Source organism: Triplophysa dalaica, chromosome 1 (genome assembly GCF_015846415.1).
Source record: "Triplophysa dalaica isolate WHDGS20190420 chromosome 1, ASM1584641v1, whole genome shotgun sequence".
In the NCBI taxonomy this organism is placed as follows: Eukaryota; Metazoa; Chordata; class Actinopteri; order Cypriniformes; family Nemacheilidae; genus Triplophysa; species Triplophysa dalaica.
The window spans coordinates 24,103,331-24,131,046 of NC_079542.1; the positions used below are offsets into that span (position 1 = coordinate 24,103,331).

Sequence of the window (27,716 nt, forward strand, 5' to 3'; positions counted from 1 at the left end):
TCTGCAGAGCAAGCAAGTTTAAAGAAAAAACAGACACAACACCAGTAAACACAAGAGTTCAGAGATCAGGATTCCCATCACTTATATGGTAGAAAACTGCAGTCTCCTGGCGCAGCTAAAATGGCCCAAAGCCATTCAAACCATTGGCAACACTGCAATATCAAACAACGGTCTACTAACTCTCAGAACATAGTGTTCATTTCTTTCAACACAAAGTATCGGTGAGAAAGCAAATGTACATTTGCTGTAGTGCAGTTGTGTAGTGGTGCCTGGAGAAGTTAGTATACTCTTGATTTATGCCCCTATTTTTAAAGCATCCCAGCCTAGGATGAACGCCTCTGTGTTATAATGTAGCCAGGTTTCCACATGGTTTTGTGCACATTTTGAAGTTTCGTATCAGAAATGAGTGATGGCCACATAAGAGGTGCAGATTCTGCAATCAATCCTGGTTTACAGGCTATACGAAGAGACAACCAGGTTAATACGCAGGATTTTAGAAATACCAATGTCCAAAAAAATGTTGACTTCCTTTATCTATATGTGCATTTTAAGACTTTTAGAGTGCAAATTAGATAACAATAGCTAACTTTCAACCATGTCTGTCTTTCATGATTATCAGCATCGGTAAAAAAGGAAACTCATCATCGTCAATATTTTTATACAAATATTATACAATCTATGTTTCATGAAAGAGCATGTGGGTATGAAATTACATTAAGGTAAATGAGTGATAACATAATGTCAAGTCTTGATTGAACTATTCCTTTAACCTTTACAGTAATAACACGGACATCAAATTACAAAAGTGGCAGATACTTTTCTTTTAACAGGTAACACTTAAGTAATATAAGAAAATAATTAAAGAAGGAGAATTGTTTTAGAAGTTATGCATTTGAAATATTTACAAACATCAAAGCTGGTTTAACCACAACCTAAAACACCTGAGTGACATGCCCTTTAGCATGAACTAGTGAAGATCTGGTCATGTTTTAGTCATGTCACATTGACATTACCTGAAACCTGTACATGCTTTTGGGGTTTTGTAGTAATATTTTACATTCAGTCGTTTACCATGTTGACGCAGGTCAAGCGCGCCCTAAATGACACCATGGGCGCGCAAACTCCCGAGAGCTTTGGAAAGGAACCAACGGAGCTAGCGTTTTGCATCGGTTTTAGACGTGACATGTGAACTTTCAATTATAATTTCAAATATTGGTTTTCAATTTACATTATAATTTTAATTGAACACAGTTAGTTGATGGGGGGAAACAAGGTGTGTACTGAAAGGCCAATCACTACAAATACTTTATTGATCAATTAGGTCGAAATGAACTTGCATTACGGATGAGATCAGAATATAAACAACATATACTCTAATATGAATATCTAATGGTAACTGCACCGGTTTTCGCTCAAGTCTATGGAGTGCATTCCACCTATGATGATGAGGACCACATGAATACTTAAAGACCATAATATGTGAATTATGTATACATGCTTTTCCAGAAGCCTCAAATGAATTACTGATTAGCAGGCTGGGCTATGAATATGCCTAGGCATGGCTATGTCTAATAATAAAATATTCACTTTTCATATGCATGAAAGAGAGATGGAGAAAGTTCTTACAGCCGTGTGGAGTGAAGATTGTCTGTGCAGGGGGTCTACGGAGGAAAAGATGTAAGTTGCATTAAATAGATTGAACAAAAAACTGCCCCATTACACACACTGTAAATGTGCGTGTGTGCTACTTGAGTGACAATCTGGTACGCGCCCTGTTGCATTATACATCTGCTGATGTCTCCGCATCTCCTGCTGATCCTCGAAAAAATAAAAGCAGAGTTGCTATCTGTTTTTCGAGGAGATACATACACCCCCAATCCTCCAGACTCCCTCCCAGATCTGTCTGTCTGTCTCCTGAATCTGGTTGGTTCCTGTTCCCTCCTCCTCCAGTATTTCTCTTTAGCTCTCTTTCTTACTTGCACTCACTAATGTGCTTCTGTCCCTCGCTCTGACCCTGTGTCCTGATAGTGACAGTCCTGGTTGGATGATGCCCCAGCCCCTGGCACTAGACATGTGTCCCAGAGGAAAATGGACAATGTTTCGAAGAAAACAAGTGAGACTGGTTTGCTGGAATTCATACGTTTACAATGGACACATGACACAAATACATCATTTTGTAGTCAGAAAGTAACGCAATTTCAATCCTCTATATGTATGTACTGTACATGTGGCAGAATTGACAATAAAGCTGACTTTGACTATAAACTGTATGCTTGTTACACATACCGTTAAACATTTTAGGATCACAAATTTAGTCCTTAGAATGCAATCAGAACAATAATGTGATAATGAGAATGATGTTAAAACTAAGGAAAACTAAAACAATGCTATGTTAATACTGTCTTCAAAGTGGCAACTATTTACCTTCAATTTGCAGAATTGGCAGTTTACTAGCCAGTTTCTTTAGGTTTGACCATGCAATGCTTTTTTGAACATTATTCAAGTATTTCCCAGGTGGGCTCTTATTGGTTATACTGTACCTGTACTCTTTTAAAAATTCATTAAATAAAATGAAATAAAATATTTATATAATAACAAATGTACAGCCACAGCAAAAATTAGAAGACCACTCCAAATGTTCATTTAATTGTGACTTTAGATTTATTGTGGCCATTCCACTCCAGTGTCTGTAGAATTTCAACAAAATCAAACCTCAGGAGTGACATATAAAGTCATCCAACAGGGTTGTGAAAGACTGACAGTATGACAAGACACATGAAAATTGTGCTAAACATTAAGGTTATCACATAAAATTTAATTTGAACTTTTCCTAAATACATGTAAAAATACTGTATTACTGTTGAATTAGGCCTACTTAAGTGAATATGAACTTTTGCAGTATTTGAGGTCTGAAAAAATACAGAGCATCTTTTCTGTTATTTTGACCTGTTTCTTCGGTTCTTATTTTCTGCAAAGAAATGCAAATAGAAACAATAGTTTTATTTGAAATTTGGGAGAAATATTGTTAGTAGTTCACAGAATAAAATAAAAATGATCATTAAATAGTAAAAAGTGAAAAACTAAATATAACTTTAAAATGTTTTTTTTCGCAATGCTTTTAGATCAAATTTTCCCCAAATACATTTTAGTCAAGTGATCCTTAATTTTTTAACAGTATAGTTTAAAAATATATAGCATGTTATATATTAGTATTAAACTGACCCTGCATATCAGATCCTGAAAGATGCTTGATTTGTTGAATACATTTTTGCTTGAGTCATCAATTTTCTGATCACAGCTTGGTTCACATAATTCTGGGTAATCCGCTGTTTATGAAGATGGTGATGGAGACGTGCAGGTTTCCTGCCAGTTCTCTCTTTGTTTCTGCCACTTCCCCTCCAGTTTCCTGCCAGTTCTATGAGTTTACCAGTGAAGCTGTGTGAGAATTGTACTCTTTCAGGTTTACAGATGCAATTTGTCTATATAAGCCAAATGTCAGCAACCACAGGTAAAAAGCATTATAGGCCTAATCATTATTTTAAATTGAACTTTAGTATTCTAAATGTAGGATGTAGAAATAAAAATATATAATTATTCAGGATCAGGATTTCTTTGGAGCACAAGATTAAATGTAAATCAAAATGTTGTGTATATTAGTAATAAACATACTTTACATTGTACTTTACAAAGGGATTGCCAGTTTTAAAATGAACATCAGTTTGTGTTAAATTTGCAAGTTTTTATTTGTGACACGTAAACACAAACAGGTACTTCTATAAACAAGCCTAGACGCTTCCTCACTATAAATATCTTCACATCTATACAGACTTCTTGTGTTGAGCAATGCTAGCACTATATCCTAGTACTGAGGGTTGAAACTCAAAGACCCACAGGCCCACTGCAACAGACCTGTTAATGATGGATCCCCAACCGAAAAAAAAACAGTGGGCAGATCTCCTCGTTGCATGACATTTGAGGTCACCACTTCCCTCTGGACAGCTAAGGTCAAGGGTCAAGCTGGAGAGACATTGAAAAGGATGAAAAGAGAAGTGTCCTCATACCCTCGTTTTAAAGGGTCCAAGGATGATCTTTAATAGTCACTCAGATGGGTTGGTTTGTATAGAGAAGTTTTAATGTGAACATACAATGCAACACATGTAAAAACCGTACAAGCCATTAAAAATGAACAAATATAGCACATACAGTATTTGTTAATAATGCTTTTTAACCTGAACGAGTGTCATCATCAATAAGTTTTTGAGGCATAGAGCACCTGGACATCACATTAATCCCGAGAGATGCACTCTCTATACTATTGGACTGTAATAATAAACTGATAGGATCTAATTTTAGGTCAGACCGACTTGATAAGAAAGAACACGGTGTTCTTGCATGCATGGTCTCGAACACGGTATCCTCATTAAATGAGTACCCGTAAAATAATAATATACAGAGTAATAATAATACATACAAACAGCATGTCTACAGTAGCTCTGCATGTGAGGATACGCTTGGGGAAATAAACAGGAATATAATTCCTCTCTAGATTCTGCATGATTCGCGCATGACTGTGGGCATCACCAGCCTGCCCGCGTGCACAGCAGATGCTGAGCAATAGACCCGCGTCTTTACAGGAGCCACAACACTGTATAAGTTCGATATGTAGAAATATCGCATTCGTGTTTGGATTCACGCAAAATACGCAGGATACACACGTTGAAACATTCGGGGAAAATGCGACTCTTTTCCTCTTTAGGATGAGGGGCTGGGAGAGGGGGAGCGTGAGATCCAGTCGAAACTAGTTCTGTACAATACGATTGGAATGCGTCCCATACAAATCGGCTTGTATCGAAGTTTTTTTGGGCATCAGTCGTTCATTAAGGCATCGTAAAGACATAATGGCGTAATATCATAAATGATCTGTAGCAGGTGCGTTGAATGTTTGTTTCGTGTAAAAAATAATGATCAAATAAAACGTTCCTCGTGTGATACATGAGAGGTAAGAATTTCAAATATCCCACAATACGCGTTTCCCTGCATTTTTGCTATGGCACAGACTATTGTTTAAACCATAGTGAAATAATAGAAAGTATCACAAACGTCACAAGAACAAATGTGTGCTGTTTGAGTCAATATAAATCGTCGGTCGTAACAGTGCAGCATAGATGTGTCACTCACACACTCAAAACAGAAGAATCAGCTGCACGTCGGTAAATGCAGAAGGCACAGAACGAACCTCTGACATCCGATCCAAGCATCAATATCTGCACGCGCATCTTGTAAAATGTGTCAGACGGCCGTCACATGTGGCGTTACGCGCGCACTAATGTTGCGCAGCTTTGTCTCATGCGGGAAAACCGAGGCGTTTCATGACGTTGTCGATTCTACAAGAGTATGCGGAGCCCGTAATCAAAAGAAGCCATCGGTTTAACCCGTTTCCGCACCCCTCCCCCAAAATACGCATATGAGGAATTTCGCCGCTGTACCGACGGATTAAAAAAATACTGTTTTAAAAAGACGCTTTCGGGTGTTTCTTTTGTATTCTCGCCTCCCACCACTGTCATGTGGCGCAGTGCTGCATCCAATCAGCAAGATGCAGAGAACGCCCACACCCTAGAATCTGAATGCGGGTTTGGCGCATTATAAATACACCGTGATGCACCGGCAAGTCTTGGTCGCGAGGAAGCTCAGGGTTGCAGCAGTACATCAGTCTTTTTTCTTTCCATAACAAAGAAAACCATCATCCATCATTTCCTTTTTTTCTCCCCAATTCCAGTTAATTTCAGGCCAGTTGCATGCATTGTTCGTCTCCCAAAATGGTTTGCGAGACAAAAATCGTTGCAGACGATCATGAGGCCATACCTGGGACCAAAAAAGATTCAATTATAGTTTCCTCCTCGCAAATGTGGACGTCCTCTTCTTCGCCTTCTCACAGTGCGCGCGAGACTAAGGTGGTAAAACGGAACCAGGTCATTATTCGTGAATATGAACGCTCAGACCATGAGGAGGTGCTCCGGATTTTCAAGGAGGGAATCTTGGAGCGGATACCCAATTCGGCATTTCGGGGTATAACGCAGCAAACTCGAAGCCAGTGTATCTATGCTCTCCTCACAGGTAGGTGGCAAAATTAAAGGTGTACGATGAGCGTAACGGTTTGCGTGTTATTCATTTGTACTCATTTAAAGTCACTACGCATTCTGAATTACACTCTGAACTGTTTAAGTACATTGCATTCATTTAATTAAAATCAAAGGAATCCTACCAAATTGGCCAAGATAGAATCCCACCAATCCAACTACCCGAAAAATGTTCTGCTTATAACGGTAACAGTTTTTTCTTCATAAAAACCTCAGTAAATATGACAAAAGAAGGCACAAAGGCGGCATCAGTTCAGAGCATGAGGCATGCATTGCCGGTGAATGCGTGTATGCGCGCGAGCCGAATGAATGAATGCATCCCGCGCCGGAGCACCAATGGCGCTGCGTTTACTACATACGCCTCATGTGCACGAAAACTGTTGAATTCAGCTCGCATGTTGTGTTTTTTAACTGTTAAAAGTGTATTTTAAGGATGAACGTTCCCTATATTATTTCATGTTTTTATTTCTATTTTTACTAATGCTGATTTCAAACACAGGCTGTAACTGCTTTGATCCGGCCAGACAGCAATCCGTTTTACATTTACGTTACACTGACAAAGTCCTCCAGTTACATACCCTTACAGAGCACAACGCATCACTGTAATTTAAGTACACGATGATGATTCTTTAAAATAGGATAAACTATTCATATAGACCAATTGGTCGGTTTGGTGACTTTAAATAAGCGCTGTAAAGACGCAGGTATCCACGTTGAGAGTAAACAGTGCACATCGTGTGGTCCTGGTAGCAGAATGTGCGGCTTACAGCGTGAAACATACAATGAAGCGAGATAAGTGTGTACTCAAGGGCGCCCTCTAGTGTCATTACGCGCACACTTGATGCCCATGGGTTTAACTACAGCTATACTGACACCTTTATTATTATTCTGAAACGTTCAGGAGGAATAATTAAACGGTTGTTTTACAGGACTCACGGTCAAATCAGTCATTTTTCCATAACGCATTACATCCCATTGGCCTGGTCGGGGTCGTATTGTTCTGCACACTGTTACTCTGAATACATGTATGTTTGTCTCTCCACTGCCAAAAATCAAACATTTGATTCTTTTTTCTGACAGGTGTCGTTTATTTTTCTTCCATTTCTCCATAGTAATGTGCTATGTTATGACCAAATCCTTCACACTGACCTTCTGCATGCCCTTTATTCTCATGGGCGCACGTTATTACTACAGCAGAAAAGTAATTCTCAACTACCTGGAATGCGCTCTGCACACCGACATGGCTGACATTGACGGATATTACATGAAACCAACAGGTAAGGGTTTTTACACACACTTTTAAAAGTTTAGTTCATCCCAAAAAATCTGTCATTACTTAACTGCACTTTATTATGAACCTGTATGATTTTCCTTGTTCTTTGGAAATACAAAGCATGTTATAAAAGTCAATAGTAACATGAGGAGAGTAAATGAGAGATACTTATTTTTTGGGTATTTCATGTCACTGTAACAAGTCATCATTTAAATAGTAAATACGTATTTCTATATACTGTAATATTAACATGTAAATTTATAGTAATCTAAAAAGCTATACATAGTAAATTCAGATATATTGGGGTTCATATCAAAGTTTCCCATCTACATACTGAGTTGCACACATTTGTCATCCAAAATAAATAAATGTGCCAAAAAACACATGTGAAGGATTAATATAGCAACTATATTTTACCTAAAGAGAGAACAAGTTCAATGTATGCAATTCTGACAGCAGCCTTCTTAGACATTCATCCAGCAAACAGAAAAAAGCATCAGTTTCTGTATAGCTGGGGTTAAATGCTGCACTCTTACAGGGCTGGAGGGCTTAAATAGCTGATGTGCAGATTTTTAGTGCTGAAGGCTGAAAGCTTTTCTCGGTTCTGCATAGGATAACTGTCCAGAGTCACATGGCCCTATTGATTACCTGCTAGAAAAAATGCTGATACACTGAAACTCTATTGCGGCAACCTCAGAATTACAACCATAATTGAGAATCCGTGTCACCAACACAATAATAACAATAACTTCTGTCCTAATTGTGAGCACAAGCATTTCCAGTTTAGTGACAAACTGCATATTTTTATTACTCTGAGGGGAAGGAAATTCAATCAAGTTCTTGCCAAAGCGAGTCCTTGCAGTTCACATCCTTGATTGATTAACTTTGGCCTGAGCATATATGCCCTGATTTTAATATTCCACTGCAATTAAGACTTCCATTAGTCAGGCTTAAATGGAACACCTTCAGACACACTCGCCATTGATTGAAGGATGTCAAGATATGATTTAAGACATGAAAACAAGTAAATAAAAAGGCAGGTTGCCTTATGCTGTAACAAATGCTATAACACAACACGTCCCATATGCATAGAAGCACTACAGAGCAAGATGATTCAGGATTGTGGGAGTGTGTTATGAATTCATCTGTTTCTGTACAGTTACTGACTCATTGACAAGATCTGTTTTCTCATCTTGACAAATTTACTGACATACACACATGAAATACTGTAGCTCCCCATAGCTACAGTGTGTGAAGCCTATTAGATATTAGTATGTAAAGCAAGTTATAGATCATGTATTAGTGTGGTTTAAAATACGACTGATGTCTAAAAGTAAGTAGAGTTAAATATGTGATAAACTGACCTATCCAAATGAAGAAAAGACACAAGTCTGAACCAATGGTGACTTTTAATTATGTGCTCTGAGTTTAATTTTGAAGGGTGCTCGGAATAGACTCTGTGCCCAAAATACCTATAACCTTATATATGATGGTATTTATAATCATGGCATTAGTAGTCATTTTTGCAAACATTGGTTGTCAGAAACGAGCTGCCCAGAATTTCTGCGTGTGCGCAATGTACAGGCGTCTTATTGAGTCCCGTTGAAAGAGAGGATTGAAGACTTGGGTTAGGAAATGGGGGAAGGTGTGAATCAGAGCCCCGCTGTGAGTATGTATGGTAGTTTTGTGTAGTGGCAGCATGCAGACAAAGAATTCTCCCAAGGGATTTTCTCTCTTGCTATGCTAATGCGATATCCAGCATCTCTAAGGAGGGAATGTTAGACAAATATGTGGGTTAGCGGTAAGGGTGAGATGGATGCTTCTTTAATGCATTAAGCCTCTATACTGACTGGGTTTTATATGCGTAAAATACTCGGTAACATAAAGAATTCAATGCATGTAGGCTATACACAATTTAAACGAATTTGGGTATGAAACTCTTTTTTGATGTTGAAATTGCATATACATTTTTAAACAATGACTGGTATTTCTGTGTAAAAGTGAATTTACAGCGTATGCGGCTATCATTGCTACTTGAAAATATACTCATCGTACAGCTGGGGTTGGGGTTATGCAAATGTGTTGGTGTTCAACATCAAACCTAATGGGGGTGAAGCAGAACATAAATAGTCCTATTTCATGACAGGACACAAAGAATAAATAACATTCTCAAAAAAAAATATATAGTAGTTCACAAATTAGATTATGACATTAAAAAAAAGCAAATTTTAAGGTAGAGAACCTCATTTGTGAAAAAATTACAATCTTTTTATTGTAAATTTTGAGAAATGTTTAAGTGGTTTGTGTCCATAATAAGGGAGTTGTCCATAAAAAAGGAAGTTAATAGGGGTAAAGTAAACAAGGTTTTGTTTACCAACATTCTTCAAAATATCTTCTGTGTTCTGCAGGAGAAAAAAGTCATACAGGTTTAGAATAACATGAGAGTAAATCAAAGAATGCCAAAGAAATCAATGGATTGTTCTACACGTTATATAAGACAATATAAGAATATAAGACAAATTGATGTCAGTAGATCTAGGACTGAATGGATTTAACAAGGTTAAAAAGGCTCTACATCATTAATCCATAGGAGAATATCATATACAGAGTATGTAAAGGCTTTCTTTCTTTAAGACTAATTGAATTTCTTTTTTAAATCCGTCAGGTTCTGATTTCTGGGTGGCCGTTCTGCAAGGCCAAGTGGTGGGCATCGTGGCAGCTCAAGGCCGAGAAGACGACAACACAGTGGAACTCCGTCGCATGTCTGTGGACTCTTGCTTCCGTGGAAAAGGCATCGCCAAAGCTCTGGGTCGACGCGTTCTAGAATTTGCAATGTTAAACAACTACTCCGCCGTGGTTCTGGGAACAACGGCAGTCAAGATGGCCGCCCACAAGCTGTACGAGTCATTGGGTTTCCGGCGAGTGGGAGACACTGAGGACTACACGCTGCCAGGGATGACCCGCTCACCTCTTGAGAGGCTCTGCTTCCAGATTCGCTACAGCCGGTACCGATTACAGCTTCACGAAGAGTGAGAGGCAGAAATTTTACTTAAATGTGAAAGATAGAATATAAACAACGCCGCCGGCAATGACCCTGAACCATCTGCTGAACTGGTCCTTTTCAACCTATTTATTTATGTTGTTTTCCTACAATTTTATTTTTTATGCTCATTTTTAATGGATGTTTCATTCCTTTTATCGCTCTAAAAATGTCTCTTTTCATGTTCATCGTTCCACCCTAAAACACCATAACCAAGTCCAGTAATGTTTTGGATCAAAAAACATTTCTTCAGTGAACTTTCTTTAAAACACAAAAATCAAACAAGACAACTTATTTCTGGCTCTGACACTTTTCCAATTCATCTTAAGGGCCAATCCATAAAGTAGCACAGATCACTTCAAAACAGTTCATGAAGTAGTGGACGTAGGGACTAGAGGGTTGGAGGCAGAAAAGTTTTATCCACCTTTTCTGAGGAAATACCGAAGAATGCGTCTGAACCATCAAACAGCAGTCTGGTAGGATTTGTAAGTCTGTCCAAAGCACAACATGTCTTTTCTAACCGTGTCTGTGCGCCCCTTCTGCCATCAGTCACAACTTTGCAGCATAATCTTTGTTTCCATGTTGGTCGAGCATGTTCTTTGTGTTGAGCTCGAGCGGCAACCTTCCGGTCTCCCTCGTGAAACCAACACGGAAGTGACTTAAACGGCATTTCATTGACTGGCCGCTAGAGACTGGCTCCAAAACAGAGCAGAATCTCACTAATCCCCAACTTTATAGCAGAAAAAAAATGTTTACAGCCTGGTACAAAAATTAGTTTGGTCTATAAAGCTAATTTTGCCCTTCATGACAAGTGTGATGGGGGTGATTTTTTTATAACTCATCCATTTAAATTATATAAAGCCTTAAAATTCTGCGTACTTAGGGGCGTGGGCACTTGAGTGACAAGTGCTTTCAACCAACCAGGCAACTCTGCTTCACCCACATCCCGCCTTTTCCCCCGTTTTTATTATCCGGAAGTGACATGCTGCCAAGATGGCGACGGCCGGCTCCGCCCACTTTAGGCTTCAAAATAGCTATTCACAAACCTACAGTTGACGTCACCGACTCTACATCCATGTACGTCTATGGTTGAGCTACAGTACCAACATTTAAAAAATCTGAAAGTTATTTCATGGTAAATATAAAATAAATTCTTTATTTGGCTGAGGTTAAATTTGCAGTGAATTTAAGTTTACAAATGTAATTACTGTTACAAATCTAGATTAAAGTGAAATATGATTTGTGTGAATGTACACACACATTTCATATACATTCAGATTCATGAATCAGAATTTTAGCACACACCAATTTTTGTACTGGGGTTAAATAAAGCTTTAAAAAGTCCTTAATTACACTTTTGTATACTTTGCGGCTAACTTTAATGCAAAATGCGAAATATGGTGATCAAAATAGTTAAATGCGAACACGTTTGAAGCGTATTTAAAATGATCTTGGGTGACATAACAGAAGCAATATAATGAAACCATAAATTCAACTGAGCACAAATCGAAATTTGGATAAATGTTAAAATCTAACTGTATGAGTATACAATATATGACTTTATATCCGACAACTATTCAATATGTATATGAAAAAAGTTTTAATACATATACACAACATACCACAACACCATAATCTCTCTCCGTGTCCATCTTCCTATTATAGTACCAGCAGAGTGAGAGATCCAAACCACAATGAGCCTCATCTGTGACTAACGGTTGTATAAAGTTAAAAAATAATCAAATGTGATAAAAACATATATACAAAGAAGTAACATGTAGTGCAAAAAAACATGAACCTCACCAGTTTTCCTTGACTTGACTTTAACCCCACCCCCATCCAAAAATCTGACTGCAACCCTGGGCCAGACCCCTCCCTCCCTTATGTCCCCACCCTCTAACCCAAGCCCCATTTCTGCATGCCCCACTTTTTGCACTGCCTTTTTCATCCGAGCTTGTACTACCCCATACTTCCCTCGGTGATGTCACAGTAGCAGTGTGGAGATTATGGGCGTGTCTTAGAATGTGACATGGGCGGGGTCAACCAAATAATAGGATTACCCACCAGCTTGCTGCTTCAATGACATCACAGTTGCCAAAAGTAGAATGCAAGAGCAATGCAAGTGTGTGGCATGCCTTTGTACCCGGTTTGTGCGTACAGTGCCTGCCCTTGAAAAATAACTAAACTATATTTAAAACTATGTAAAACAAGCTTCAGTTTTTAAACGGAACATATACCAAAAGTGTGTGCTTCATTGTTCGAAGAAATTGTTGTTGCATGAAACGTCTTTGAATGAAAAATGAGCAAGAAAACACCATCTTTCACATGGCAAGTCTTAAAAGAGGAACTGTTGCTTTTATTTAATTCAAGTTTATTCTAAAATACTTGATTGTTATGTTGTTTTAAAATATGGTAAGATGTGCTTTTCTAGCTAAGACGGCCTGATTGTTATTACCAATGATTGAATGCAATGTTTTGATGACGACTAGCCGAGGAAGGACATTCCTAGACCAGCTATGTGGGTTGACAATGAAAAAGGCACCAAAACCGCAATTTCAGACACTTTAAAGACACAGATTTGCCAGTCAAACTAGCATTCACTGGTTTCCCTTAAAACAGCCCACATGTTAAATGTTCAGTGAAACTGCATTTGAATGCATTGAGTGGAAAGGTTGGGCTGATAAAAAATGTGAGGTGATGTTGTGTACACCATAAGTATGAACATTGCCTGTGTAAGCCTAAAGCTAATAAGCTACAGAAGATTCCACATATCTGAGATATCTACTATGTAAGGTTATTAAAATCATTTGATCGCTGATCTGTTAAAAAAGAGACACTCCAAACTACACATATGGAGTATTGTATGAAAATATGAATGCAGAAATGATCTCATACTCTATAGCCTAACCCTAGCAGGCACAGGAAATACCGAAGAATGCGTCTGAACCATCAAACAATAATTCAAGGTTCATATTGACAGAAAACCACACAAATGGTATTTATCTCTCATTAGTCTTAAAAGGGTCAACCTCAGTCGTGGCAGTTGTGAATGTACATGGAAATCAGAAATGTATTAAGTTTTTCAAAGATCCTGATTTGAACGGTGATGTATTTCGGACCTTTTGCTGCGAGTGTTATTCTGCTGTAGGGCAAATGCCTTGACTTTAAAAGCGTATTATTCTGAATGCAGTTAGCATGGGGTTGGGAATTTCCAGTATAAGGTGCATGTATTGTTACCAGAGCCTTACTGTAATGCTAAAACGGCAAGCAAGTGCAAGAACATTGATCACTGCTCGGGTTAACTAAATTTGTGGAACAGCCCTGATCATGCCACTAGTTTTGCACACGCTAAGACTTTTGCACACGCTAAAGGCTCAACTAAATAGGATGTATGTATGTAGTTTGTGCGAAGGAGGCTGGGTGAAGGGTTTAGATCGATACCTCAGAAGCAACCGAAACAGTCAACGGTTTCATTTGATAACAAACGGCTGTTCAATGTTTCTGAAATTTGTATGCTGGAATTTTTCAAGTGCTCGAGGCAGTTCTGAAGGAAGGATAATAAAACTGGGGTTTTACCCATGAAAGTGCATTTTTTGTATATACATTTCTAGGGTATGTGTTAAAGAGAAAGGTTGAAAGTTATCAATGATTAATTTTCCTCGGATAGCTGCTACAATGGAGCATGGAGGGGTGGAGATGGGAAGATGGTCTCTGTATGTGATGGTGTGGAGTAGCTCCCCTTCATGTTTCTAATTGAAAGCACTTGCAGCATATTTGTATTATATATATATTTTTTGTCCCATATGCTTATGATCCATTATAATGTATTAATATTATTTTAGTAGAGTTACATTTGCCAAAGTTTAGCTGTTTGCTGTATTTCATTCTTTTGCTCTTTGTTTTTCAAATGTATAATTGTTGCAATGACTCCATATTTGTAGGACTGATTTGGAAATCAAGCCCACGTGCCATTTAATTAAGCAATAATACAAAGTTGAAAAATAACATGATCCATGAGATATAAAAAACCTGGACATAAAAGTGTTCAAATGCTGCAAAGATGTTCAATCCCTCATACTTTACTGGTGACAGTCACAACTATGTTATTAGTATTGGCACAGCAACATCAACACAGGCAAGCCAAGGTCTGACCAGGTGTGAATGTGAATTTTGTTTGTATATTCTTTTTATTTTAGAATTCCTTGTTTCTAATTACAAATAACATGTTTACTTGCATCTTTGAGATGAATTCTTATGTTTACCGTGGCTTGTTGTGTTGTACTGATCCAAAGCCCATAAAAATGAACACGTTTGACCGAGTGATGTAAAGGACCTCTGAAAGTTACGCCAAGCTCTGACGCCAAGCTCTATTGGTCAATCTCAATTCCACAGAGACTCAAACAGTCTACTACAGTTATCGAAACCCGAATCAACTCCAACAATTTCCCGAATGGCGCAACACGCATAGGTTTATATGAAGCTTTTATGATTTTATGGAAAATAAAAACAATTAACCTTTTTTATTAACATTTTAATATGTGTAAAGTTGTAAAGTGTAATTTACTGTAAATAGCATCTGGGGACTTTTTGTGATCATTTTGTATCAAAAACTACATAAAGATAATTATTTTAAGATCTTTACAAAAACAAAAAAAACCTACACTCTTTGGGAAACAACTGCAAACTGAAATTCCAATATCTACAACTCACATTTGTGCCAATCAGAGCAAAGCAACTTTCAGAGTCCCTGCCATCCTCTCAGCACTGAGTTTATAAGGGGGCATCCGAACTGTAGGTGACTGTCTGTTACGGATAAATCCCTGGGTAATGTATGGCACTTATGAGGTTATTTTACAAGATTGCTGTAATACTTCTTCGTTTCAGTCCACATGTTTACAAAGTGTAAGAAGGCATTATTTGTTCCTATCATGTCAGCATGCCGACCAGTTTCAGTCATTGGCTGCCTGTAACTATAGAGACAAACCCACCCAAAGCAAAGCAGGGAAATGATATGCAGCCCTACATAGGAGTGGGGTCAGTTGCCACAAGTGGGGATGTGTCAAGTGTAGGGGTGGGTGTGGCATAACAAAAAGTGTGTAAACGGGTTTGAGGTTTTCGGCCGGGCAAATCTGACCTTGCTTTTCCTGTTTGGTTGCAGTGATCACCTAATGGTTCTTTGAGTCTGAAATCATTTTACAGCCTTGATTTATTTTAATTTTCTTAAAGGTTTTGTTGATTGTTTTTAAATGCTGTTCACTTGCCCCCCATTCTCTTTTCCTTTCATTTCCTTAATACACAGGAACTTTGTAAAGATGTAAAGAGAAGTTTTCCTGATTTATGGAAGAAAGGGATGTAAATACTGTATTGATTAAAGGTGCGATGCATAAAGCTTGTACACATTTGTCTGGACAAGTTTTGAAAGCAACTAGATACCTACACACACCAAGGGCCAGATGTATCACACAGGGCAAAATAGCACGAGAGTGCAACCTGAAAAAGCGCATATGAGAATGGAGATTTTCTGAGGGCGATTTACTAGAAAGGTGCACATTAAAAAACACAGGCACAAAATCTATAATGACCAACACAATCTAGTAAGAGCAGCCAAATTAGCGCAGGGTTTAAGACATGCTTCTTTGGCAGCTAAATAAAGCCGCAAGTACCAGTACAATGATGAGCACAAACCTAAGTAAATTCCATTGACGATACATTTAAAAATAGCTATACTCACCTTTTTAGCACAAATTTTCACAGCATTTCTTTAGTAAATACAGACCTTTTTTTGTAAATCTGGCCCAAAGTTACACAAATTTTGCCTATTATAAAATTCACAATATATATATTACTCATATCGTCGCTGTCCTTCTTGAACCTTGGATCTCCAAATTTGGTGTTTTTTTAAAATGGAAAAACACTACACTGTTAAAAACTATCTATTAATATTAACATGCTGTTTGTGTTACGCTATTTAACACATTGTGTGTTCTTTTTAACACATTTTGTGTAAAATAAATGAAAGAGACAACACGAGTTGGGCTTAAAGAACACAAATGTGCTGTTTGTTGTGTTGTTTTAACACAACTGTTTGTAGAGTGTACTTTTGAAATGTTTAAAGGAATATTCCACACAAAAATGCAAATTCTGTCATCATTTACACACCCTCAAGATGTTTCAAACCTGTATCAATTTCTTTGTTCTGCTAAACCAAGAGGGGCTTTTTTGAAGAATGTTAGCAATTTTCAGTTTTGGGACATCATTGAGTGCCATAGTGGGAAAATATTTAAATGGAAGTCAAAGGTGCAAAGAAATTTATACGGATTTGGAAAAATTTGAGGGTGAAGGAATGGTGATAGAATTTTCATTTTTGGGTGAACTATCCCTTTAAATTCTGTGTTGTCATAGTTGACAAGCACGCATTAATACTTTTATTCCTTACGTTTTTTGCAAAACCCAGTGACAAACATAAAGCTTGACTTATAATAATGCTTTATTATTAAAAAACAAATCACAAAATATAGAGATAGATGGGTCTCCGTAAATCATTGGTTTTTCGAGTCTTGACGTCATCACGCAGCCTTTTTTTTTGTTGGCAAGATCATGGAGCATGGGTAATTTAGATGGTTAGGGTTTAGTAAGACACGAAACACCAAGGATTTAGTCAAAACCAACAAGCCACGCCCATGAATCTGACTCCAAAAACCAAGCATTTATTGAGAGCCGTTTCAGAAGGACTTCAGGGATATATCTAGAATAATTGCATGCAGAATAAAAGCTTGTGTTTATATAAAGTCTGTTTGTTTACTGTGCACATTAACTCTGTATTTATAACACGTACACATGTATACATATCTGGAAAATGTTACATGTAATAACTATGCACAGTTCACACACAGATTATGTGAAAGAAATATTATTCTGGATGTAATTAATCGACATTAATCATGTGACAGCCCTAATATACAGATTATATTCTTTAAAAAAATGCAAACTCGTAACTAACAATATCTTACACATTACTAAGCAAAATCCTCTCCTAAACAAAGCATTAGTAATGAATATGTGTGAACAAACACCATGACGCTGTCGGGTAAATGTGGGAGGCTCATGAATATATGTGTCAGACCGTTAGGAAAAGGCTTTCAGGGACATCATGACATTATTACAGCCATCTAAGCCTCTAAAAATACAACAGCAACAATGGATTTTTTTAAACTTTGTACTCAATAGGGATCATTCTGTGGGGTCATCACAGAACAGATACAACATCGGGCCATTTTGTTTACCAGAGAGATGATCGGCTGTCTACACACACAAGTAATGCAAGGACAGTGGATTGCAGCAGCTAAATTAGGAATTGGAAGAGACAAGAGGTTTCAAATGGAGTGAATGAGTTTATTCAAATTCATAAGGAGACAGAGGTTCCATTACATTGGCTGAGAGACAGATAGCAGTGACACAAGCACGTGCTTCAGTAATACATTTGAAATTACACCCATCCTTATATTAAACATCTGAGAACCACATTGAACTCATAAATCATACTTGTCTCCTTAATAAATAGAAATACGTTGTAAAGTGAACAGCTTAGCCAATATAAGGGTGTTAAGAAAAAAACCCATTACAGATTTAAGGGAATTCTAAGTGATTCTACAGTGTGAGGAACAGTATAATCCAACAACAGAACACTTAAGGATAAAAACGAATCAGCGAAAGATAAGGAAGCCCCCAAAAATGGAACTGGTTCGATCCAGACCTCTCCTACCGTTGCCCTCGGATACTTCAATGGGAAGAATTAGGAGCTGCAGCTGCTCGGTTACCATAGCGATGGGATGGCGAAGAAGAGCAAGAGACTCGGGGAGAAGTAGCTACAGCGGTTCACACGAGGTTCATCTCACACATTGAGCCCCATGTCTGTCCTGTAGACAGTGAGACTTTAAGGGGCACCTGAACAAAATGAGAACTAACCTGTGATAATGATCATTATATCCCCTACATCCCCTGACCTACATCTAATGCGTCATTCGGTCTTACTGTAACGCAAGCCAGGCTTAAAATGGGGAGTCTGACAGGAAATGCAATTAGGCTACCAGTAAAACATTGTGACAGTGAATAGCTTTCGTGTATAGTGAACAGATCTGTTTGATACGATTAAGGCTTCAATTGATGAGATTTTTCAGATGACTGAATTCTATGTGCTGAGCTCAAATTTTTTAATCTAAATGAAGCGTGGGTGCGCACTTACAGAGAGACTCACTCCTAAACTTTCGATGTGCTGAAGGGATTCCATGGTCTTCTTAACCAAAACTGTTCAACATATTATAATACATGTATGAAAAACACAGTTTATTTTATTTTGACACTGGGTCTACAATAAGAAACAAGATAATATGACTTTAATATTCTTATTACAGAAGGACACCCTCACCAGCAAACTCATTGACTTGTGCGAACTCCACCTCAAACAGCAGCTCATCGTGGATCTGAGCCACCAACCTGAAAACAAAAGAACTATCAATCCAACACAGAGACATATAACGGCTCATGACCACCAATCCATGATGTAGTTAGATTCAGGAGTGTAATAGCATTATTAAATAAGATGTTTCAGTAAAAGGCTCTACATTCTCTGCATTGGGGGGATTGGAAAACCCTCAGCTGCAGAGATATATATCTTAATAGTTAAAGAAAGGAATTGTGGGAGAAAAGAGGAGAGGGGTGCAAGGCTCTTAACAAAGATAAGTGTCTGTAACATAAACCTGGGAAGTGATTTACACAGATAAGCTGAGGGAAGAGAGACGCGGGAAAGCATGAACGTTAAGAATTATCTGTGTACCTGGCAGTGTAAGAGGTGGAGGACACTTGGGAACAGATTTTGATCATGGCCATTTTGGCAAGATCTGCAGCTGAGCCTGAAGGGCACACAAACACAACATACAGTAATAGTATCATAGATAACGGCCCAGTTGCATAAACTTATCCACTAAGTTAAGACTGCATCTTACAACTAGTCTTATTGACTAGCAATTAGTTAGGACTAATCAGTTATGACCAGTCTTGAAGAAAATATTTAGTTGAATTACTTCGAGCAGACTAGTCCAAGCAGTTTATGCAACGGGCCCATTGAATGACATTTAAAGGACCAGTGTATAAAATTTTGCGGTCTCTAACATTGAGGTTGCGAATTGCAACCAACGGATCACTCCGACCATCCCTTTTAAAGCACTAAGATGTCGCGTTTTCGCTTCTTTGCAAAACGAGATTACGTATTTATGAAACTCTGTAGAGCAGTTCCTCCGTTTAGGGCTACTGTAGAAACAACATGGAGAATTCCATATAAGGGGATCCGCGGTGTAGATAGAAAGAACTCATTCTAAGGCAATAAAAACATGACGCTTCATTATGTAAGGTCTTCTTTAAACACCTCTGAAGACACTTTTATGTATACCATATTGCATTTCTTTCAATAGATCCTCCAAAAAATTACTCACAGCATCTTTAAAAGAAACCTTCATACAAACCTAATAACATGTATTGTATTGTAACATCACACACAAATAGATGGGCACGGTACCCTGTAGTACAAAGTTGACAGCCTGCCTCTCTGCCTGGTTTCGAAGGCTCCAGTCAGCAGAATGAATGTGAGGGAGACAACGCCGTCTTCCCATTATAGACTTTACAAAACCTAAGGCGCAGGCAAAAAGAACAGATAAAAACACAAATTACACTCATACACTCTTTCATTGACACAGAGATTCTGTAGAAATCACTAATGCCAGTACATTGCGGGAAGTCAGACAAAAGGTTGAGCTTTGCACTTAAACCCCTGTTGGAAAAGGGTGAGGTCAGCTGGTGGTCTCATTCGGAAAATCTTTGTCCCAGAAGCACAGAGGCACAAAGAGAGACCGCATATGTGTGACAGGGTTTAGGAATGCACGCGTTTGTCGTATGTATGGATAACACAGATGACGTGTCATTGGAATGTGCTTCTGTGTGTTTTTCTCCTTTTGTGACTGTCCTGTCAGTACATGTGTGTGTATGTACAGAAATGTGTTGTATCGCTATGTTCTCCATGTTAAGCTGTGTGCAGCGAAAATAAATTATGTTGACAAAGTTAAAAATTGAATAATGTTAACAAAATATGACAAACATGAAGGATTTGCCAACATAACAATTTGTTTTAACAAACTGGCCTCAAGGTAGTTTCACGTTGATGTGGACATTAGTGCACGTCAAGTTCATGGTCTAGCAAAATAACTATAGGCAATATTTCATCATTGACACAGTGGACAGGTTTTATATTTGACATGGAGAGTCCCTAAATACTTACAAACACATTTCAGTATTTTATCAAATACAATGACATTTATACATTTAAAGAGCCATAAATGTATAAATACGTTTTATGCCCACGATAGTTCAGACTGAAGTCTGCTTTTTTCTGTAAGTTCCAGCATTAGCTTAAGGATCAAATCTGTCTTCTTTTGGAATCTTGTTTCATTGTCTTGTTACATACATATACATCTTGGGCAAGCATTGTTGTTGCTGTGTAGTTGCCTAAGGGTAGGGTGTAAGTCTCAGTAACTGTTGAATGAGTAAAGAAGTGTCTTCTGTGCTTGTTCTCATGATATTTGTCTACTTTAATTTTGAGCTGATGGAGCAGTAACTACAAATCTTTCGTTGTTACATTTATACATTATAACAGAACCTCCTTATTTTTGTTTTGCATTCATTTACAGTTAAATGTGATTTTTTTCCTCCTTTATTGATTTACCTCACACCTGGCAGCATTTGGCATGCCAAATCAGCACAATAAATACAACTAAAAGAAAAAGTTTTAGCCACGAAAAAGATGAGGTAAACTTCTACTGTAGATTGGATATATTTAGAAGGAACCACAACTGTGTGAGTCACAGAAAGAGAAGTTAAAACGACATGTTCACACTGTAGTGTGAAAGGCATTATGTGTTTAATTACCCTAAAAGTGTGTGTGAACAGTTCGTTTTCTGCGAACACTCGTAAAAATAAAGGTGCTTCACGATGCCATAGAAGAATGTTTTTTGTCTAAATGCTTCCATAAAGACATTTAACATCAGAAAAACCTTTCTGTTCCACAAAAGGTTCTTTGTGGTGAATAAAGCTTCTTCAGAATATAAAAAAGTAAACAAGAGATGGTTCTTTATAGAACCTTTGACTGAATGGTTCGTTGTGAATCCAAAAATGGTTCCTTTTATGGCATTGCTGTGAAGAACCTTTTAAGTACCTTTATTTTTAAGAGTGCATGCCAAATCTTAGCAGCTGTCCAACTGTTGGCACTCTGGTGAATATCTCAAAACTGCACTTATTCAATGTTGTATATTTGAACTATTATAAAAAAGATATTGGCCATTCTGCAGAAATGTTGTAGTTGGAAACATCTTTAAAAAAATCCCAGATTTTTTATGGATGCAAATTATATAACATCAAAGGTACACATTTCTAGTAATTTTCATATTGTAATTTCAGAAATTTTTGAAATATTCTTCCTCTCCCCAATTTTGTCAATACCGAAACACAACAATATAAAATTATATTATATTTACATATATGTTTAAATCTACTTTTTAAATATATTTTATGCTATGTAAAAAAAATCACATGTAAATCAATAACAGATAAAATTCAAACAATAATTAAATTGTATTTGATAAGATTTGTTGTATTTTGATTCCAAACTTTCTTTGTAAAAGGCATACAATTTATCCTACCAATTTCAAAGTTAAGGATTCACTAGTTTATATATACATTGAAGTAAACGCTATTATAACATCTTAGTTGATAATTTAATATACTTTATGTTTGAAATCGTGACGCACTATCGTGACGCACATTTTCAGTAGCAATGGTAATGTTTTGGTAGTGATTACAATATATAATTTGCACAGGCACATCTGAATCAGACTTACAACATTTTATGTCAATACAAATAACTATTTTGCATTTATGCAGCTCACACACATATCAGCCACATGTCTGATGGTAAATATCTAGTAGAAAACCTACAGCTCACATACTATATCACTACTAAAACATACTAAAATGCTAAAGATTTGCATAACTGTACAGAGTTTAGTTTATTTCCCCAGATAAAAGGATTAAGACCTTTTTGTCACTACCCAAAAAAAATTTGTGACAATTTTTGAAGGCTTTGCCTTGCTCAAAGATGCCAATCAGCACATGGTTAGCAAGCACAGTTCTGAACAGATGTACACACATACAATTTTATGGAATAACACCCAAAAATTGTGCTTTATTTCAGAAAAAGATGTTTGGTAGTGAGTTCCTTAAAGTTACACACAGATTTTGAGCACATTTGCTGTAAAATGATAAGACCGATCTACTCACCATGTAGCTATAAGAGAGAGGGACACAGTTATAATTCTTGATCAATAATGTAGGGATGTGGCTAAAATCAGTCTCAGCCAAAGGACTAAAACATACACTAGTGACATGAAAATCCAGGACACATTTTTTTACATAGTTTAATCATTTACAATTTTTTTAAATAAATATTTATTTGAACTTCACTTTTTAAAACATCAAAATGATATTTTTAAAAACAAAATTTTTATTTTAATTGAAATTTAGGGGTTTGGGACACCCGTCTCCCAACTGAAAGTTCCCAATAAATGATAATTTTATATATATTAAGCTTACTGAAATATTGTGGGTTTCAATAGATCTTAGAAGGGTCTTAGTAAACAACTAAGATTTTAATACTTGATTGCTTTTTATTGATGTGTTTTTTTGATGTGGGAAAGCAGTTTGCACGAATTCTGTAAAATGGCCCATATATATTTTAAATCATGTCCACTTACATCTTATAATTAATTCAACCGCATATAAGCAGCCTAGCATAAGCCAGTTTATTTGACACGGAGCTGGACTGGCATCTTGGGGTGACATGATCAGTTGAATACTACTTTTTTTTCTTATTGACCGTATAATGCTTTTTACACAATGCTACATCCAGACCACTAAGTTTCAGGGATGCACACTGTGAGCCACTGTATCTGTCTTTCCTCTCCGTGTCACACACCTTGTTTGTGGCAGTGCTGGATGGTGTGTTGGATGAAAGCCTGTACTTCTCTGTAGGTCTGCAGGAAACTGTCCTGAAAACGACTGGCCTCCTCTGCGCTCACGCCCAGAATGCCAGACAACCGCTCTCTTCCTGAGTGTAAGGGAGCCAGAGAGAGAGAGAGAGACTGAATGTGTCGCAGATAGTGTACAACAGCGAGAGAGGACAGAAATATTCCAAGCTCAAAAAAGCACAAGGTTAGATAAAACAAGATCTGAGGAGCAAACTGGTGTTATAAAAAGAGGTTTAAAACGAGTCTCCCAATGTTGCTATGACAACAACTACCATGACAACACAGGGCACTGACTTTCACATATTGATTTCACAAATGTGCTATCACAACACATGGTAAATAAAAGCAACAAGATTTGCAAGTAGATTCATTTTCTGAAGACGATGTAAGATGTAAGCGGTGCTCATCTATGTAAAATGCCTTGACGCTGGGGTATTGCGAATGAGATTCATCATGCATAAGGCCAATGGTATCAAATGTGAGGTCTCATTCAAATCCATAGTCCTAATTGTGCAATTTGCAATATGACAGCGAGAGAGAAGCGGGCAGAAGTGATGAAGAGTCTGTGCATTCTGACTGTGCGAGGTCATTTTCCCTATAGTGCTTCTCCTTTTGCCTAATTACTCCACGTCTGCTCTAAATCATCCTTCTCTCCAGGACCTTCAATAGTCACCTCTTATATCTGACCCAGTTGTGTGTGTCCACCCCCTTCTCCTCCCCCCATAAGTGTGTTTCCTTTACAACATTTTCTTTAAGTATTCGGTAACTATGGTTATATGCCGCTTTCTGCAAGATTATCAACATATGCTGACACTATGACTCTCCCGTCCCCTCCTCTCACTCACTTTCTAATTCTAACATCGCTGAGTCATTCATCATGCTAACCCTCTCTCCCTCCCTCCCTGGCGAACTCTTCATCAGTTTTTATGAGATGTGGAAAAAATGAAAATGTTTGTATCACATCATGCCTTGCGCCTTTGAAAGACTCCAATATATCTATTTTTCAGCAACTTAACACTGACGCACATGGGCAATTTTGTGAAAATATCAATCTTCCCATGAAAAAATGAAGGGTTTACTATGATAAATTTTTTCTATACTAATAGCATAGATTTCAATAAGTCAGATACACGTTTCAGATACAAAACTTGTTTTTAAAAGCATTTGTTTTATTTTAAGTGCATGATTTTCTAGTCAGGTAAGAGCCATTTTCAGTAGTGTCACATCTATAACGGTACATATTCCTCATGAATGGACACATGAAATTAAAATGAACGCTATTTTAATTTCTGTCAAGAGTCTCACTTTCACCATTTGTTGGGTATTATTGCTTCTGGTTTGCAAGTTTTTACTCAAAGAAATACAACAAAGTTTGTGGTGTCATTGTTTGTCACATTCTTGGTCCATATCATTGTTATTGTATTATTACAAGCCAAAATGAATTTTCCTACAAATAAAAATATATTAATCTGTTTTGTTATTATATTTTTTTTTTCTAAAAAATAATATTATTTTTTTGTATGTATGAAGTTTTATGTGGTGCCATCAGGCACTGTCATGTTGGTCCTAAGTTATTAGTCACATGGAATTTACGAATCAGGTTCCAGCCAACTAACTGGCATTAAAGTAAAGGTTAACCCAAAAATGACAATTCTGCATCATTTGCTCACCCGCTTGTCATTTCAAATCATTAAAACTTCTTTAATAAATTCTTCCGAATATATTTTCTTTGTTCATTAGAACGCAACTTAAGGAAGAATAAATAATGAATGCATTACTTTTGCGTGAACTGTACCTTTAAGATAAAGGGGAATACTAAGGCATGGCATGTTAAGATATCTTTAGGGGTCTTGATTTTCTTTGCTAGAATGTGAATGCATTATGGGCAACAGTTCTCACCAGCTCCATAAACCAAAGAGTAGACAATACGTTTGGAATGCTCTCTGTCCTCCAGACTCACTTTGTCCTCGCTCACACCCTTCCTAAAAAGACAGAGACATTTATGTAATGAAAGGGATAGCAGTGCTGGTAGGCTGCAGGCATCAGTGTTTGTAGACTGACAAGGGAATGAAGGCTGCCCTGCAGAGCGGTCAGCGTTGGGTCAGCACTCAAACTGTATTATGACAAATTGTGAGCTCAAAGACGTAAGCAATACACATAAGCATGTTAACTTAGATGCTGTGATGATCTTAACAGAACAATGGGTTCATAGACTCCATCGTCATGACAGAATACAGGGACACACAAACCCACACAAACTGAGGTCATCTCATGAATCAAATCACACTTTGTCTGGACATGCCTGTCGACCTGTCTTTAGGTAACCGTGGACATAAGCATCAGACTGACTGCCTATCCTCTTTTGGTCTCTTTTGTGTCGGACTCTATACTGTCTGGTTCACTGGACTCAGCCTAAGGGCATAACACACAGACTGGTTCTGCAGGAGACTCTGTCCTCTTGTCAGTCTTGCAGTTTCTCTTTATGTGTGTTGTGCTTGCAAAATTCTACAAAAACTTTCTGCTTTACTGTTTGGGATGTACATATTATGCCGTGGTCACACTAGACTTACAGTGTTGTTATTTTAAAGCTGTTTGAAGAAAATTTGATTGTGTGATATTATTCAAAGCATTTCCTCCAACTGAAAAGGTCGTGGCATGGCGTATCCAACTTTTATTTGGTCACACGTCATCAAGGGACACAAATTCAGAAAACTTCAGGCTGATATTAGCATGTGTATGACTTTTGGGGGAATGGTTTCGGGGCACCCGCCACGACTACCATTTTAATTTTGGGGTCAAGGATGGCCCAAAAAATTTCAGTTTCTAATATTCTTCAAAACATCTTTGTTTGTCTTCATTAGAACAAAGAAATGTATACAGGTTTGTAACAACCTTATCATTTTGGGTGAACTATCCCTTTAAGTTGCAGTCTATTGTCTGTGGCACAAGCAGGCACAAGCTGAACCATGCCATTTGTTGAGATGGTAATGTGCCGGGAGTAGGATATTTGTATCGTGTATGGAACTATGTGTACACACCACTGGGCTGCCAGCATGGTGAAGGCATCTGCTTCAGGTCTCTGAAAGATTCCCAGCAGCTGGGGGTCAGACGACAGGTGAGCCAAGAGACGCAACTCCACCTGACAGAAATCTATGCAAACACACAATGAGTTTCCATGTGTTATTTGGACTTTCTACAAACAATTTTTATACTGTATTAACATTGTAATGTTTCCCCTCATCTTATTCCTAAACCTAACCCTCACACAGACATTCCTGCATTTTCAAATAAACATCGTTTTACTTAATAGAACTGTCTTAAACAGAAAAAGCCCCACAAGGTCAATCATGACTTGTATTACTATCTTTATAACATTTGATCCCCACACTGTAGGGTTTACCAGGACCACACGTGATGCAATGACTAAATCCCAAAAACTTCATCCATACCACCGCTTTTAGCTATAACACTTGTCTCTAATAGTAAGGTAAAGGTGGAGGAGATGACAGTGAGCAGTGTGTGTTGGCATCTCTCGCATCTGTGTCAGCAGGACCCATAATCCACCCAGCAGCTTCTCTGTCACATAAAAGAGAATGTCTGAGAGGATAAGCTCACATTGCGGTACAGACTGTACAGAGTGTATGTGTGTGTGTAATGCTTTGACTAGTAGTTTGGTGACTCACTCTTACACGTGCACAAACAAACACAAGCACCCACCATACTATATTCTTTATTCTGTATTTGTGTGCAACAGCTAAAGTAAAATGGGAATGTTGGTTGGATGTTAAAACTTTTTTTATAGTGTGTCTGTGAGATGGCGGTGTCAGAGAAGTGTATACTCTACGCGACAGGAGCATCAGCTAAATGCTGATTTATAGTACCAGCTAAATACTATACATTATATTTTTTCTATACATTACACAGAATATATCGAATATAAAAGCCTCACACGTGAACATCTCATAAGGAATGAGAAGCATGTTGGCAACAGTGTCAGTCAAATAATACCAAGTCAAGTCACTTCCTTTCTGTCACCGCAGTGATGTGACAGCAGAATTAAAGTGCATTACATCATAACCTGTAAAACTCTTAGCCACTGTCAGTTCTTGGAAGTCCCAAGTAATCTGATTTGAGGCAAT

At 37.7% G+C, this 27,716-nt stretch overlaps 2 protein-coding genes across 5 annotated transcripts in view; one reads left to right on the top strand and one right to left on the bottom strand.

Moving 5' to 3' along the window:
• The first annotated feature begins 5,636 nt into the window (after window positions 1-5,636).
• Window positions 5,637-15,845, top strand: nat8l (N-acetyltransferase 8-like). The gene is made up of 3 exons (XM_056754152.1): window positions 5,637-6,114; window positions 7,250-7,414; window positions 10,076-15,845. The coding sequence occupies exons 1-3, from the start codon at window positions 5,796-5,798 to the stop codon at window positions 10,441-10,443; spliced, it is 852 nt and encodes a 283-aa protein (XP_056610130.1). The 5' UTR covers window positions 5,637-5,795; the 3' UTR covers window positions 10,444-15,845.
• A 2,001-nt stretch (window positions 15,846-17,846) lies between these two features.
• LOC130439721 (DNA polymerase nu-like) overlaps window positions 17,847-27,716 on the bottom strand; it is a 33,983-nt gene continuing 24,113 nt past the window's right edge. For all 4 annotated transcript variants that reach the window (XM_056772425.1, XM_056772514.1, XM_056772271.1 and 1 more), the window contains 8 exons: window positions 26,616-26,727; window positions 25,477-25,559; window positions 23,526-23,657; window positions 20,022-20,132; window positions 19,284-19,359; window positions 18,876-18,943; window positions 18,693-18,754; window positions 17,847-18,394 (listed from right to left, as the gene is read on the bottom strand). In XM_056772425.1, coding sequence (XP_056628403.1) covers window positions 18,326-18,394; window positions 18,693-18,754; window positions 18,876-18,943; window positions 19,284-19,359; window positions 20,022-20,132; window positions 23,526-23,657; window positions 25,477-25,559; window positions 26,616-26,727 — 713 coding nt within the window. In that variant the 3' untranslated portion in view covers window positions 17,847-18,325. The remainder of the gene's footprint in view (window positions 18,395-18,692; window positions 18,755-18,875; window positions 18,944-19,283; window positions 19,360-20,021; window positions 20,133-23,525; window positions 23,658-25,476; window positions 25,560-26,615; window positions 26,728-27,716) is intronic.

Excerpts from the sequence above, each read along its gene's own strand:
- nat8l (XM_056754152.1), top strand. The coding sequence starts at position 5,796 with ATGCATTGTTCGTCTCCCAAAATGGTTTGCGAGACAAAAATCGTTGCA. Across the intron at positions 6,115-7,249 it reads TATCTATGCTCTCCTCACAG|TAATGTGCTATGTTATGACC; the intron begins GTAGGTGGCAAA and ends ATTTCTCCATAG. Across the intron at positions 7,415-10,075 it reads ATATTACATGAAACCAACAG|GTTCTGATTTCTGGGTGGCC; the intron begins GTAAGGGTTTTT and ends TAAATCCGTCAG.